This window comes from Pteropus vampyrus, unplaced genomic scaffold (assembly GCF_000151845.1).
Source record: "Pteropus vampyrus isolate Shadow unplaced genomic scaffold, Pvam_2.0 Scaffold482, whole genome shotgun sequence".
NCBI lineage: Eukaryota > Metazoa > Chordata > Mammalia > Chiroptera > Pteropodidae > Pteropus > Pteropus vampyrus.
In genome coordinates, this window is record NW_011889263.1 from 916,042 (window position 1) to 930,323 (window position 14,282).

Below are 14,282 nucleotides of genomic sequence, written 5' to 3' on the forward strand. Positions count from 1 at the left end.
GCTTCTTTTGAAGGAAACTGATAAACAGCAGAAAATGGCCCCAAACAGCTGCACATGTACACCAGGAGACTCAGCCTGCTACCGCCCCCTAAACCTTGTAAAGGGAAGATCATTTGCACTTGCAGTGCACTGTCCTAGCCACTGGAGGTACAGCTGTGAACAAAGCAGACCCAACCCTCCTGGGGCTGAGGTTGTGGCTATAATCCGGATGTGGTGGCCACAGAGGCTGTCCCCAGCCCACCAGCCCTTGCCCCCTGCGCGGATGGGAAGGTCTCAAGGCAGAAGTAAGAACCCGTTCGTTCGTTCGTTCTTGGAATCCCTATTAGGATGGCCAGCAACTCGCTCTGGCTGGAGAAGTCAGGCTAAAGGTGCCCACCCGGGATTTGGGGGTCATACTATAACCCCCTAACTCTGGTCAGCCAGACGCGAAACACAGGGCCTGGCATCCTGAAGGTGCCTTGTTAATGGTGCCACCTTTATGGTTCCAAGGAGGCGGCTAACTGGCCGAACTTGACCGGAGGATGGGGGTGGGTGGGCCACGTGGACAGCGGGAAACTGCCAGTTTGGTATGCGCACGCGCCTGCTTCCGGGGGAAGCCTGCTCTTGCTTTTCAGCCCAGCTTCCTTTACGCGCAAGAGTAGCAGGAGCCGGTTGGCTGTACTATGCCCCCACTGGAGGCTATCCGCTACTCGCGGGGCTCGTTGCAGATCCTCGACCAGCTGCTGCTGCCCCAGCAGAGCCACTACGAGGGGGTGGGCTCTGTGCGCCAGGCCTGGGAGGCCATCCGCGCCATGAAGGTAGGGCGCAGCGGGGTGCCTGGGGATGTGGAGTGCCGGAGCTCGGCGCTCCTGACGCCGGGATCCCGCTCCTCCAGGTGCGCGGCGCCCCGGCCATCGCACTCGTGGGCTGCCTCAGCCTCGCCGTGGAGCTGCAGGCGGGCGCCGGGGGACCGGGACTTGCCGAGCTCGTGGCCTTCGTGCGCGACGCACTGACCTTCCTGGTCACCGCACGGCCCACCGCGGTCAATATGGCCCGCGCCGCCCGCGACCTAGCCGAAGCCGCAGCCCGGGAGGCCGAGCGGGAGGGCGCCACGGAGGAGACGGTCCGGGAGAGGTAGGGGGCCTTGTGCTAGGCACTGCTCTGAGCGGAGGCGGACTCATTTTTTGCGCACAGCTACCCGTTTTATAGATGGAAAACAGGCATGGCGCGCTTGGTACAAAGCCACACAGCAAGGCTGAGAATCGACCCCAGGCAGTCCGGCCCCGAGGTCCTGGCACTCACTCCCTTGACTGTGCCTCCCCTGAACATTCCCAGCTCCCCCACCCCCCACTACCTCCGGTTCTTGGAGGTTCTCTTCAGTGCCAACTTGTTCTCCTGGTTTTTTCTTCTGAGGAATTTTGTTTCCTGACCCGATCTGCTCACTGCCCTCTTCCTACTCCCCTTCTGCTCCAGCTACACCATCACCCTCATATTCCTTGACGCCATGGGCCTTGCTCTTGCCTCAGGGCCTTTGCACTTGCCATTGTGCAGGCCAGATAGCCACAGAGCAGATGCCCTATCCTTCAGGTTTCAGATTTCTGTCTTCCCAGCCCCCCGTGTTACAGCTCATCCCCACTCCTACCCACCCCACCCATCCTTCTGACTCTGCTGCTTTTTCCTTCACTTTACTGTTTATCATCTGCTTCCCCCACTCCAGTATCAGCTCCATAGGGGCGGAGAGTTTTGTCTTGTTCACTGCTGTGTACCCCCCAGCACTTTGCACTCAGGAGGTGCTCAGTTGTGTTGCATGAGGGAATGGAGTGACAGGTGGCAATGACAGAAGGGTCCAGGCCTCACAGCTGTTAGAGGCTTTCAGCAAGAGAGTTGGGCAGGAAAGAGAAGCTAGCCGGAGGCATGATGGCTGGTGCTAAGAGACCCTTGTTGGACCCAGAGTGATCTGCTACGCCGAGGACATGCTGGAGAAAGACCTCAGAGACAATCGGAGCATTGGGGACCTGGGAGCCCACCACCTCCTGGAACGGGCAGCCCCCAAGGGCGGCAAGGTGACCGTGCTGACCCACTGTAACACCGGTGCACTGGCCACTGCTGGCTACGGCACAGCCCTCGGTGAGTGGGTATCCATAGGAATGGAGGAGAGCCTCTTTTGGATGCAAGAAACCCAAACCACTCTTCCCACCCCAAAAAAGAGGAATTGATTAATTCTTGTACGGAATGCTTAGGATGTTAGCTTCAGGTATGGCTGGATCCAGGGGTTCAAATAGTAGCGTCAGGACCCATCTCTTCATGTCCCTAAGCTCTGCCCTCCTGCCCACGTTCCATGAATCAGCAGATGGTCTGCCAATGTTCAGATCAGTAGGAAGATAGCCAAGGGTCTCTATGCCAACAGTGTCAGAAAAGTCTCTATCTCAGGGGCTTTGATGGGGTTATCGTCACATCCAAGATCACTTACTCAGTGGGCCTGGCCTGAGTGGGCAGAATGTGCACTTGAAGAGTCCTGAGGGGAATGGACTCTTCTCCTTGGAGTGACCCCCAAGGAAAGGGGCTCAAGGCAGTACATTCCATTTGACCCTAAATTCTCCAGATTTTCCTACCTACCTGGGTCCCACCCTGGGGCTTGGGGACTGAAGCCCTGATGGCAAGACATTCATTTACTCAACAGATATTTATTAGGCATCTACTGTGTGCCCCACCATTCATGCATACATGCACTTCTTTATTCACTCAGCATTTATTAAGCACCTGCTGTGTGCCAGGGACAGTTCTAGGCACTGGAAACCCAACAGTGAACAAAGCAAACAAAATTTCAGCCATTGGGACAGGAAAGTAGGAGGAATAGACAAAAGCAAGTCAATATGTATGACATGTTTGAAGGTGATAAACGCTGAGAAGGAAGAGCAGGGAAAGAGGTATGGGGGTTACTATGTGAGATGGAGGGGTCAGGGAAGGACATGTACTGGGCAGAGGGAATAGCCACAGAAAGGGCCTGGAGGTGGTGAGCCTTTGGAGATCTCCCCTGACCAATGGGACACCCTGCCCATCTGTCCCTTTCTCTCTCATCCTGGCCTTCTCCTGGTGAGTTGGGCTCTGCAGGTGTGATCCGTTCGCTGCACAATCTTGGCCGTCTGGAGCGTGCCTTCTGCACAGAGACCCGGCCCTACAACCAGGGGGCCCGGCTGACAGCTTTCGAGCTGGTGTATGAACAAATCCCTGCCACCCTCATCACCGACAGCATGGCAGCAGCCGCCATGGCCCACCAGGGCGTGTCAGGTCAGCAGACTGGGTGCTAGCAAGCAGGGCTCCAGGCATCCAGGGCCAGGTGTTGACCCCCGACATCTTGCTCCCTAGCTGTCATCGTGGGAGCTGACCGCGTGGTTGCCAATGGCGACACAGCCAACAAGGTGGGCACCTACCAGCTGGCCATCGCTGCCAAGCACCATGGCATCCCCTTCTATGTGGCCGCCCCCAGCTCCTCATGTGACCTCCATCTGGAGACTGGCCAGCAGATTGTCATCGAGGAGCGCCCTGGCCAAGAGCTGACCGATGTCAACGGGGTCAGGATTGCAGCACCTGGTACGCCATCACTCAGAGCGGGGGGACGAGGGGTGGGTGCACCACGGCATCTGGGCAACTACAGTTAGATATCCCAGCCCCTTCACAGGGCAGGTAGCATTTGGGGTATCATCAATTTTCGGGGGTACAGGCAGCTTCTTCAAACCAGTTTTTGGAACGGAAGCATATTGGAGGTCAAAATCAAGGTCAGAATGTCCAAACCATGAATTGGGAATCCTTGAGCAAATTGTCTTGCCATTCTCCACCTCTATTTTCTCACCTGAAGAAGAAATAACACTGTTCAGCCAAGTGTCTATGAAGAGAGATATTTCTCAGCTTCTGCACACTTCCTGGCTGTGTAGCTGTGGGCAGGCTGCGTAGGTTCTCTCATCTCTTAAGAGCTCCAGTGTTCCTGTCTATAAAATGAGCTGTTATTATGACCTGCCTCATAAACCCCACAGCTTTCAGTGAATTAACTCACGTGACATGGAGAACAGCCTGGCTCTTAGTACTCATTACCAAGTATGATTAAAAAACATAAAAAGGACCAGTTAAAACCCCGAGCACTGAAAATACTATAGGGCCACCACCCCATAGTCCAAGTATGGAGTCAGGGGAAAAATAACACTGTACAACTAAACGGAGGGAAGTCCTAAAATTCTGTTGTTTTCTGCTGTGATTTCTTACAGCTTTTTAAAAATGGATACATTAATTCTGAATTTTTTTTTCTCATTGTTTTTTTGGTGCCTCTGCTTTCCTAGAGGCATAAGTATCACTGATCATAGTTCATAAGACTGCCAAAAGCAGAGCTGACAACACACACACACCCCAAAACAAAACTAGGACAGTAGGACATGAGTGACACAGGCCACATGCAGTCTGTAGGCCCTGACACTCTGCTCCTGCCAATGGTCACAAGAATGCAGACCCCAAGAAAATGGTTCTTGTGATTTTTCCAAGAAAAGCCTTACATTATTTTACATATGAAATCTCCCACCTTTTGAAAGCTGGCAGCTAAGTCAGTGAGTTCCTGACTAATGCTAAGTTTTGCGGATACAGGAGTAAAAAAAAACAAAAGTCTCTGCCTTCACAGAACTGACAGTTTGGTCAGGGAAGACAGACAATGAGCAAGAAAATAACAATTATAGAATGAGGTATGGGCTGAGGAAAAATAAATGAGGCAAGAAAGTGTCTACAGGGGGTTTAAATAGGATGATCAAAGGAGTCCTCACTGCGAAAGCGATGTTTGAACAAAGACCTAAAGGAAATGAAACATTGAATCATGTGCCATATATGAGGGAGAGCGTCTAGGCAGAGGGCACAGCCCATGCAAAGGCTCTGCGGTGGGTTCCTGGAGGTTCTTCAAGAGGTCTTTGGAGCAGGCAGAAGTGGGATGGATGAATATAAGATTTTGAAACCTTCTTAGACAGTGACAATCCAGGAATGACATGTGGGAAAGGGGTCTAAACTTGTTAGTGGGTGCCAAAGCCCTTGCTTTCGTGCACTTTTGGGGTGAGTATCCCTAGATTCTCAAGGATTCAGTAACTCGAACAACAATAGCGGGGTGGACAGGCGACAGCTTGAGAACTTTCACATAGCCAAATACCTACCTTCTTGCCTCCCCTCTCTCCCCTGCAGGAATTGGAGTTTGGAATCCTGCCTTTGATGTCACCCCCCATGATCTCATCACTGGCGGCATCATCACAGAGCTGGGCGTGTTTGCTCCCAAAGAGCTCCAGGCAGCCCTCAGTACCACAACCACTGTCTCCTGAGGGCAGAGACCTTAGATGGAGAAGTAACCAGGCTGGCTCTCCATACCCTACCTCCATCCTCCTAGGTTTTATAATAAAACTTATTGAATGGCCTGCCCCAAAGCTGACCTTCTTCCCCCAACCACACTTCCGCCTAGAGCAGGGAAAGCAGACAAGACCTTCGCATGGCTCTTAAGAGCCCAGCAGCTAGAGCTAGGCTGCCTGAGGTCACCTTCCAGCTCTGCCACTTTTCCTGCTGTGTGATCTTGGCCAAGTCACTTCACCTCTCTATGCGTTGTTTTTTTCATAAAATGGGGACAATACTAGTACCACTCACTGTCTTAGGTTGCTCAGGACTGGAACGAGGGGTGACACCTCAGGTGCAGATTTTTAAAGGAGACACCAAAAAGCTCAGTAACCAAGATAAAGTTTCATGCAATATTTTTTAAAATCAAAATGCAAAAAGAAATCCATAAGGAACAAAATACTAAGATATTAGAGAGAATGGAACCCTACATTTGCAAGCCTTCACCTTACCTCACCTGGGAAGTAAACCAACCTTTGTTCCAGTAAAACTTTATTTACAACATCAGGCTGCCAGTAAAGGCTGTAGTTTGACGATTTGACTTTTTAAAATATTAAAATACTATTTTTTAAGTTTATTGGGGTAACATTAGTTAATGCAATTATATCATTTTCAGGTGTACATCATAATTTGATATCTATATATTCTATTGTGTGATTACCACCTAGAGTAAAACGTTATTTTTAAGTGTTGAAAACACTCTTTAATTATGGAATTTTGGGCACCCTTAAATTTAAGACCAGTACTTCACTCATCTCACCCTTGTCCTAGGCCGAATTTCATGTATAGAGCATAAAATAATATACGTTTTACGAAACAAATGAGCTCCCAGTAAATAAGTGTTAGCTTGTGACCTTTCCTTCCAAATTTTTGCGAAACACGGCTTAGGATCAACTACCGCTGTGGGTCGCTGTCACTTTAGCTGTGCCACATTATTTCCCGTGAGACCTTACGCGTCCCGCCCCATTGTATCCCATTGTGCCCTTCGCTTTCCTGCTACGACGGCTCCCAATCCGGCTGTTTCCGGTGCTCTATCATGGCGCAGGGGCAGCGCAAGTTCCAGGCGCGGAAGCCGGTGAAGAGCAAGACGGCTACAGTGGCGGCTTCGGAACGGAACCGGGGCCCAAGGAAAGGAGGTGAGGAGCGATCAGGGTGCTGCCGGGCGAGGTGAGCCCGGGGCTCTCCGGCCTCACACGAGTGCGTCTCTCCCCAGGTCGTGTTATCGCCCCCAAGAAGGCGCACATTGTGCAGCAGCAAAAGCTCAAGAAGGTGAGTGAGGGCGTGCGAGGGGCGAGAGATGAAGCTTAGGGACTGGCGCGGGGGACCAGAGATGGAACCTGGCGACAGAGGGGGACCGGGGATGGATGCTGGAGGCCGGCGCGGAGGATCGGGAATTGAGTCTGGAACCTGCGGAGGGCCGGGGGATGGAGCCTGGAGGTCTGTGGGATGACGTCTGGAACGGGAGAGGGGCCGAGGATCGAGGCTGGAGAACTCTCGGCTCTCTGAGCCTCACTTTCCTCTCGCGTTCAGTGGGTACAGGAACGTCACCTATTCAAAGGGCCTCGCGGAAGCAGGACCTGGCGTGCAAAACATATTCAACACACGTTAGCTGCCATGGCTGTTATTGTCTTCTTTAATAGAATTCTGGAGGGGATGTGGCGTGGGAAAGGAGTTGAAAACCCCAGCTTTCCAGAAAGGCAGTGCTGGGTGCAAATCGCGGCTCCATCGATGTCTAGTATGTGTTCACCTGAGCTTCTACCTGTAAAATGCCATAATGATAGCACCTTTCTCCTAGAGTTGAGAGGGTTCAGTTCCAGCACAGGCCACAAATAAACATGAGCCGAGTTGGTTATTGTCCTTTTTGTGATTATCTTTAAGTGCAGCTTTTTTATATAAATGGGTAGGAGATTAGTTTATGAAGAAGTTACAGAGGATTAAAACTGGTTTTGGAGTCAGATCTGAATTCGAATTGTAATCCACACTAACTAGTGTGTAATCTTGAGCAAATTGTTTTAGTTTCCGTGGGGGCCTTGGGTTTTTCAGACCTTGCTACCCAGCCACCTGCTTATCTCCATCTGGCCTTGGGAAGCGGGGCTGTCTCATGGGCATCTCAGACTCAGCATGTCCAAAACCACGTTTAATTCTCTCCTCCCCCTTCCTGACAGAATCCATTCAGGAGACTGTCCTTCCAAATTTCAAAATATTTGGGGTCATCCTTGATTCTCCCCTTTCTCTCACATGCAGGTAGGATCCCATCCTTTTTGCTGTTAGGATTAATGTAGGATCTGCATATTTACCACCTCCCTGACCTCCTCCACATCCTCCCTGATCTGCCTTTCCCAACCCCACTTGTAGCAGCCAGAGGCACCTGTGAGCACTTAAAGTCAGATTTTGTCCCTTCTCTGCCCAGGATCCTCCATAGCTCCCACCTCACTCAGGAGAAACCCATGTCCTCCACAAGGCCCTACACACTCTGCCCCTGTCACCTCCCTGCCTTCTTCTCCCTCTACTCTCCCCCTTGTCCCCTCCAGCCTCACTGACCCCTTAACTGCTCCTTGTCCCACCTCAGAACATTCGCACTGGATATTTCCTGTGCTCAAATTCTTCTCCCAGAAATTCATATGACTCCCTTCCTCTGAATCAAGTATGACTGCAAGTCTTGCTTCTGAGGGGTCATCCCTGATGGCAGCCCCACAGCCCCACCCCTCACTCCCTCGCCCTTGTTTTCTCTGTAGCAGAACTTATCATTTATCATCATTTAACAGTTTGTCAGTGTATCATTGGCACTTATATTGTCCCCGTATATGCACTGAGTGTCAGCTCCACTAGATTTTTGAGTCTTGTTTGCTGTTGTGTCTCCTAGATTTTTGAGTCTTGTTTGCTGTTGTGTCTCCTGCGCCCAGGCATATGGTGATGGTTATGGTGGTTGTCATCATTGGAACTCACATGGGCAGGGCAAGGACATGGTTTGGGGAATATGATTAAACTACTAGTTTGAGACCCAAATGCACTTGGCCTCCAATCCCTGTCCCTTTACCTGCTCACATCCCTGTCTCTCAGAGCACCAGTTCACCATGTGCAAAGCAGAGATGACGTGGGACAGTAAGACCTGGAGGCTGAGACCAGAGGCTCTGTGCACACCACACCAGGTTCCAGTCTCCCCTCATGTGGTTTGGGAACACTGGGCAAGTGCCTGCCTCTTCGCTACAGGAGCCTCAGTTTCCCCTCTATGCAGAAGTGTAGAAACTGAGGTCCAGAGATGAGTGGGGGGCTTTTGTACGTGACACCCCAAAGAGTTCAAGACTTAAGCCCCAGCCACCAGACTGTCGGGCGCTGTTTCGGGGGGAGTTGCTGATCCAACCCCAGATCACTCCCTCTACCTCGGAACACAGTCTGATGCCCCTGCGGTTGCCCCCTCAGGACCTGGAGGTCGGGATCCGGAAGAAGATTGAACATGACGTGGTAATGAAAGCCAGCACCAGCCTGCCCAAGAAGCTGGCGCTGCTGAAGGGCCCCACCAAGAAGAGGGAGGCAGCTTCCTCCTCCTCCACCAAGACACCTTCCTAAGGACTCAGCCCAGTGGAGGCCATCACCACAGCCCCTGCCTCCATGCTCAGACCTTTCCAGGTGACCCCATGGGCAGCATCGTGGACAGGAGGAGCCCTGCTTCCCAGACCCTTGGGTTGAAGATTGAACTTCAGGGGGTGGTGGCCTGGCCTGTGAGCAGGTGACCAGCACATCCATTGTGCGTGGTTCAGTTTTCGTGGGTTCCAAGAACTCAGCAATGGCCCCAAGGATATGTTCACCAATTTTCTATGTACCCCCTCCCCATCTCCCCAGTTCCTGTGTCCACTGGTTTAACCCAGAGCAATAAACCTGATTTTGTCATTCTTCCTGCAGTCACATGCTCCTGTGAGCAGGTCAGCGCTGAGGCCGCAGGCCAGGTGCTCTAACCCGGTCAGCCCCAGCAATTTCTACAGGAGACCAACCACGTGCTCAAGGAAGGACGGCTAGGCTTCTGCATGTCCAGCCTGGGAGCTAGTAGAGAGTCTTTACCTCCCTCCGACCCCGGGTGACTCACTAACCTGCACACCTTCCCCCCCGCCATCGCCCGCCAGGGGCAAGCCAGGCAACATCGTTTTCCCATCCATAGGACAGATGTTGACACCACTGGTAGGGTCACAGTGCAGATTAAACCAGAATGCACTTAGGAACTGCTCAGTGCCACCTCGATCTATAAAAAAATCATAACATCTAGTATTTACCTAGCACCGCCTGTGGACCAACCATTGTTTTAGTGCTTTCCGCCCGTCACTTCATCCCAGGTTGGGTTAACACTGCAGAGTCGGGAGTTGAACCTACCACTGGCTGAGTCCTGGTGTGTGCTCTCAGCTGACCATCCCCTGCCTCTCTTCCTGCACCAAGATTCCTGTTTCATGCTGAGCACACCCTCCCTGGAATTGTCGCTCCTGTGAGGGGCAGGTCACTGTTCAGGGACCAGGCTGGGCCCAGGGAAACTCCAAACTAGTTTCTCTATTAAATTCGGGCTCTGCTGCCACAATTCCAGATTTTTCAAGATGTACGATTTTTGTGTTTGTGGAATTGCTCTTTTTTGTGGGGCGGGGGGCGGTTAAAACTCACATAAAATTGATATTTAAAAGCATACAATTCAGTGGCATTTAGTACATTGACAATATTTTGTGGCCATGACCTCTATCAAGTTCTAAAACTTTTATCACCTAAAAGATGACCATGTCCCCATTAGCTGTCACTCTCCATTCTCCCTCCCCCCATCCCTGGCAACCACTGATCTGCTTTCTATCTCTCTAGGTGTTTGTCGAATGAAGGAAGGAATGAATTGTTTTTGCAAGGAAAAGTCTGTGTTTCAGTGACTCAGTTACCATCATTCAATGCATCATCTCTATATAATACACCTTCTCAGGCTGTCTGAATCATAGCATTAGCATTTTCTTTGACCAATTTTACAACTCTGTAAGCTGTAAGCAGCTGATAGCAATACCAAACCACTCTTACCTGTAAACCAGCAAATTCCTGCCCTTCCAGCAGAAGATCTACTGATAACCCTCCTCCCCCATGTTAAAACCAGTTTGCCTCCATATGTATAACATAACATCTGCCTGGGTCCCACACATGTTCAATTAAATGTTTAACACCTGTTGATCTTTATATGTCTGTGAGACTAAATTTCACCCTCTTGGAAATTATCTATGAACCTTTTTGGAATCTTGGAAGGGCAGGTGAGGGCTGGGACAAGGTGAGCCCTCTGGCTCTTCCCTCAGCCACCAGGAGGTACCTCGAACTCTGGCACTCGCCTGAACAAGAAGGGTTCCTGTAAACTACTGGTTCGCTTTTCCCTCTGACTTCTGCCCCTTTGAGGAGGACCCCAGGGGCAAGGAAAGGCATTCAGGTGTGACAGGTATGGGGTCTGGAATGTCAACCCACTCGTTCCCCCATTACCCCACCCACCCATGCTCCCCAAACAGCCACATTTTTCCCTGCGGCCACTGTCCTGCATGACTTTTCTTGATCCTTTCACCTGTCCACAAACTCCCCCATAAATGCTAGAGCCAAGAGCCCCAGACTTTGGAAAATCCTACACCAGTTTCTGTCATTTCCTATCCCTGTCAGCAAGTCCATTCACCTCTCTGAGCCGGTGTCCCCATCTGTTAAATGGGGGTCCTAACACCCCTACCTCAGACTGGAGAATTTGGGAGCCCGAAGGCCAGAGGACTTGCAGGGGTGATTATGAGCTGCCCTTGTGTTCTGTGGGGCAGGAGGGAGCCCAAGTTCCATCTCTAGGCTTGTCTTCTCAGCCTATCCCCTTGGGCCTCTCCCCCAAGGGCAGGGCGATCATTAAATGTGGCTTTTCAGACACAATTATTCCTCCCCAAGTCTTTTTCTCTCCTCCCTTTACCTTCCCCCTCTGCCTGGAATGCCCATTTTTTTTGCGGCAAGGCCCTGACACTTTGCCCAAGAACTTGTGTTCTAAAAGGAAAGAAAAGAAATGTAAGAAGCAAATCTTGCCAGCTGGGCAGGCCAGAGGGGCTGCGGGGACCAGGAAGTGAAACTGCCCTGGCTAGTTTCCTGCCTGAGTCAACAGGGGCAAGAGGGTGCTTGCTGCAGGGGGCCGGCAGAGAGAGGGACCCTTGGAAAGGTAGGGTGAGGTGGCCACACAGCTGGGGGACCATGTCCTCCTCATCTGAGCCTCCAGAATTGCCCCATTTCCTGTGGATCTCACGTACACGTGGGTTTGGGGTCAGGAGCTGGGGATGCCTAGACAGTGAGCTCATGGCGGACTGGTGGGATAAATGTGGCTTCTATTTCCCTGAAGCCCCAGCTTGCTGGCTGCACTGGGAAAGGGGGCCACGCAGGTAGCTGGAAACCCTTTCCCAACCTCAACTTTCCTAAAAGTGTTTCCAGGAAGAGAACAAGCTTGAAATAGGCCTAGAGACTTCATCCTGAGGGCATATGCATCTTCCTGGGGCCTTTCTGACCTTGCATTGTCTCAGGATTGCTGTGTGACCTTGGGCAACTTTCTGAGCCTCTCTAGGCCTCATTCCCCTTACCTGTAAAACCAGGGTATCAGAATAGAATCTTGGTGTATCCCAAACTCGGCATTTGATCCTCAGCCAATGTGACAGTACCAGCCCATCCACCCAAGCTTGAATGCTGGCCCTACCCTTTCCTGCTGTGGACCTTTTAAGCAAGTCACCTGACCTTTCTGTGCCTCAGTTTTTCTCATTCATGTAACAGGGATGACAATATTAGCTTCTATTGTTAGAGCATAAAGTAAAACATCCTCACCCTGTGAACAGATTCTCTCTTCTTCCTAAACATCTTTTCTTCCACTGGCAGGGAGTGACTTCTCTTATTCAGCATCTTAGGACTCCCACCTGAAGCATCCTCAGGGCCAGGGACCTGGGCTTAGATGACACAGCACGTATCACATGCTTTAGAGGGCCACTGGGGAGAGCCGGACCCTGGGTCCTGTTTGCAAGGGGAGCACCTGAAACACATGATTCAAAAACATTCTCCCTGCCTCTGCCCGACCTCAGTTACTCCTTCCCCATGTGTCTTTTTCTCAAATCCTTTGCAAGAAAGGATTAGTCCAATAAGTCTATGGCTTCCCAGCCTGGATGAGCTCAGGCGAGGACTCCACCTCTCCAAGCCTGTTTCCCCATCTGAGAAATGGAGATGACCATCCTCATTTTGCAGTTCTGTTGGAAAGCTTAACTGTGATAACATATCTAAACAGCTAGAGCAGTCAGTCAGTACACTATTATTTTTGTTTCTATTGTTGTCATTGTGGCAGGCTCTGGTTTCTCAAGACCACTGCTCTCTAACAGAAATTACAATGCAAGTCGCATATTTAGCTTTAAATATCCTGATACCACATAGAATGGAACAGAATAGCATAGCATAAATATAGATAGCATAGCATAGAATAAAATGGAATGGAATGGGATAATAAAATAAAATGGGTGGAATTTTGTATTTTATTTAACCCAAATTTATTTAAAATATTATTTTAACATCTAATCAATATAGAAAATTTTGAGAAATTTTACTTTTTTTTTTTTTTCCCCAACTAAGTCTCTGAAACACACATTGACAGCACAGACCAATTCAGGCCAGCCGCATTTCAAGGACAAGGCCACTTGTGGCCAGGGGTGACCATACTGGACAGTGCAGGTTGGAGAGAGTTTACTGAATGGTGGGTTGGGGACTGGCCAGAAAGTGCAGCTGTGAAACTGAAAATTCCTGGAAGGAGAAAGCTAGCGTTTCCATAGCGGGAGGGGCAGCAATGAGGCCACTTAGGGGCCAGCTTGGGTTTTTCCTGTTCTGTAGATCATTTCACCTGAATAGGAGCAAAGCATGAATTGGTTCACTCAACAAGTTATAGACTGAGTGACTACTCTACGCCTGGTGTTGTTCAGGTGCTGGTGGTACAGCAATGCACCAATTAGTCTCTTGGGGCTCATGGTAGGGAGGGAGAGACAGAAATTGAACAACTGCTGAAATAGAGAAATATAATGATAATGGAGAGAGGTATGGTGAAGGGAAAATGCAGGGCTCTCTACGGACAAGGAGTGGATAAAGACTATGGACGACTTCCAGGCCAAAGATGTGGCCTGGACAAACTGGGTCAGAAAAAATAATAAGAGGTAGTCATATTTGACATGTATTACATTGAACCTTATGAAATTGTCAGCAATTTCATATGACTCAGTGTAATATTTAGGGCATAGAATGGATTGCGGCTTCTTAGCTTGGGGCTCAAGGATGTACTTGAATTGAGCTCTATTTCAAGAGAGAGGCTCTACCAAGAGGCCTGTGATCTCCACGCATTCTAGTAAGAGGCCTGTGACCTCCCCACCCTTCAAAGAATCAAAACGACTCGGCACCTAGAGAGACTGAGAGTTTCTCGCGTCACGCAGCCCAGAGGAAGGAGGGGCTAAGCTGCTGCCTGGGGATCCAGCCGCTCTGTCTCGCTCCCCGGCAGAGCCGTGTTGATTGTCCCCTTGCGGCGCCCGGAAGCGACCCTCAGTAAACAAAGCCGTGTGTGGGCGCAGCTCCAGCTGCCCGGGGCGCGCTGTCCAGCCCAAGGGGGGCGGGGGAGGAATGTTGTGAATGAACCCAGAGCCCGCCCCGAAACTCTACATAAGGCCTGCGCCCCGGGGATTCTCCCTCTCTGATTGGCCTCCGGCACCGCTTGATTGACAGCGTGGCTCGCTGAGCGCTCTTATTGGGTCTCCGGAAAAAGAGGCAGTACATATAACGAATGAGCAGTGGCGACTTGGAGACGGGTCTGGCGGTGCCTCCAATGGCGGAGGAGGGTCTCGGAAGCTGACGGGGGGGCCAATGGGGACGGGACG

The 14,282-nt window shown here is 51.0% G+C and overlaps 2 protein-coding genes across 2 annotated transcripts; both read left to right on the plus strand.

Moving 5' to 3' along the window:
* The first annotated feature begins 584 nt into the window (after nucleotides 1–584).
* MRI1 (methylthioribose-1-phosphate isomerase 1) lies at nucleotides 585–5,418 on the plus strand. Its single transcript, XM_011382559.2, has 6 exons — nucleotides 585–797; nucleotides 875–1,113; nucleotides 1,931–2,106; nucleotides 3,091–3,267; nucleotides 3,346–3,570; nucleotides 5,188–5,418. Exons 1-6 carry the CDS (start codon nucleotides 663–665, stop codon nucleotides 5,319–5,321), a joined length of 1,086 nt encoding a protein of 361 aa, XP_011380861.1. The 5' UTR covers nucleotides 585–662; the 3' UTR covers nucleotides 5,322–5,418.
* A 600-nt stretch (nucleotides 5,419–6,018) lies between these two features.
* Nucleotides 6,019–10,572, plus strand: CUNH19orf53 (chromosome unknown C19orf53 homolog). The gene is made up of 3 exons (XM_011382558.2): nucleotides 6,019–6,521; nucleotides 6,599–6,654; nucleotides 8,806–10,572. Exons 1-3 carry the CDS (start codon nucleotides 6,422–6,424, stop codon nucleotides 8,950–8,952), a joined length of 303 nt encoding a protein of 100 aa, XP_011380860.1. The 5' UTR covers nucleotides 6,019–6,421; the 3' UTR covers nucleotides 8,953–10,572.
* Nucleotides 10,573–14,282: the final 3,710 nt, after the last annotated feature.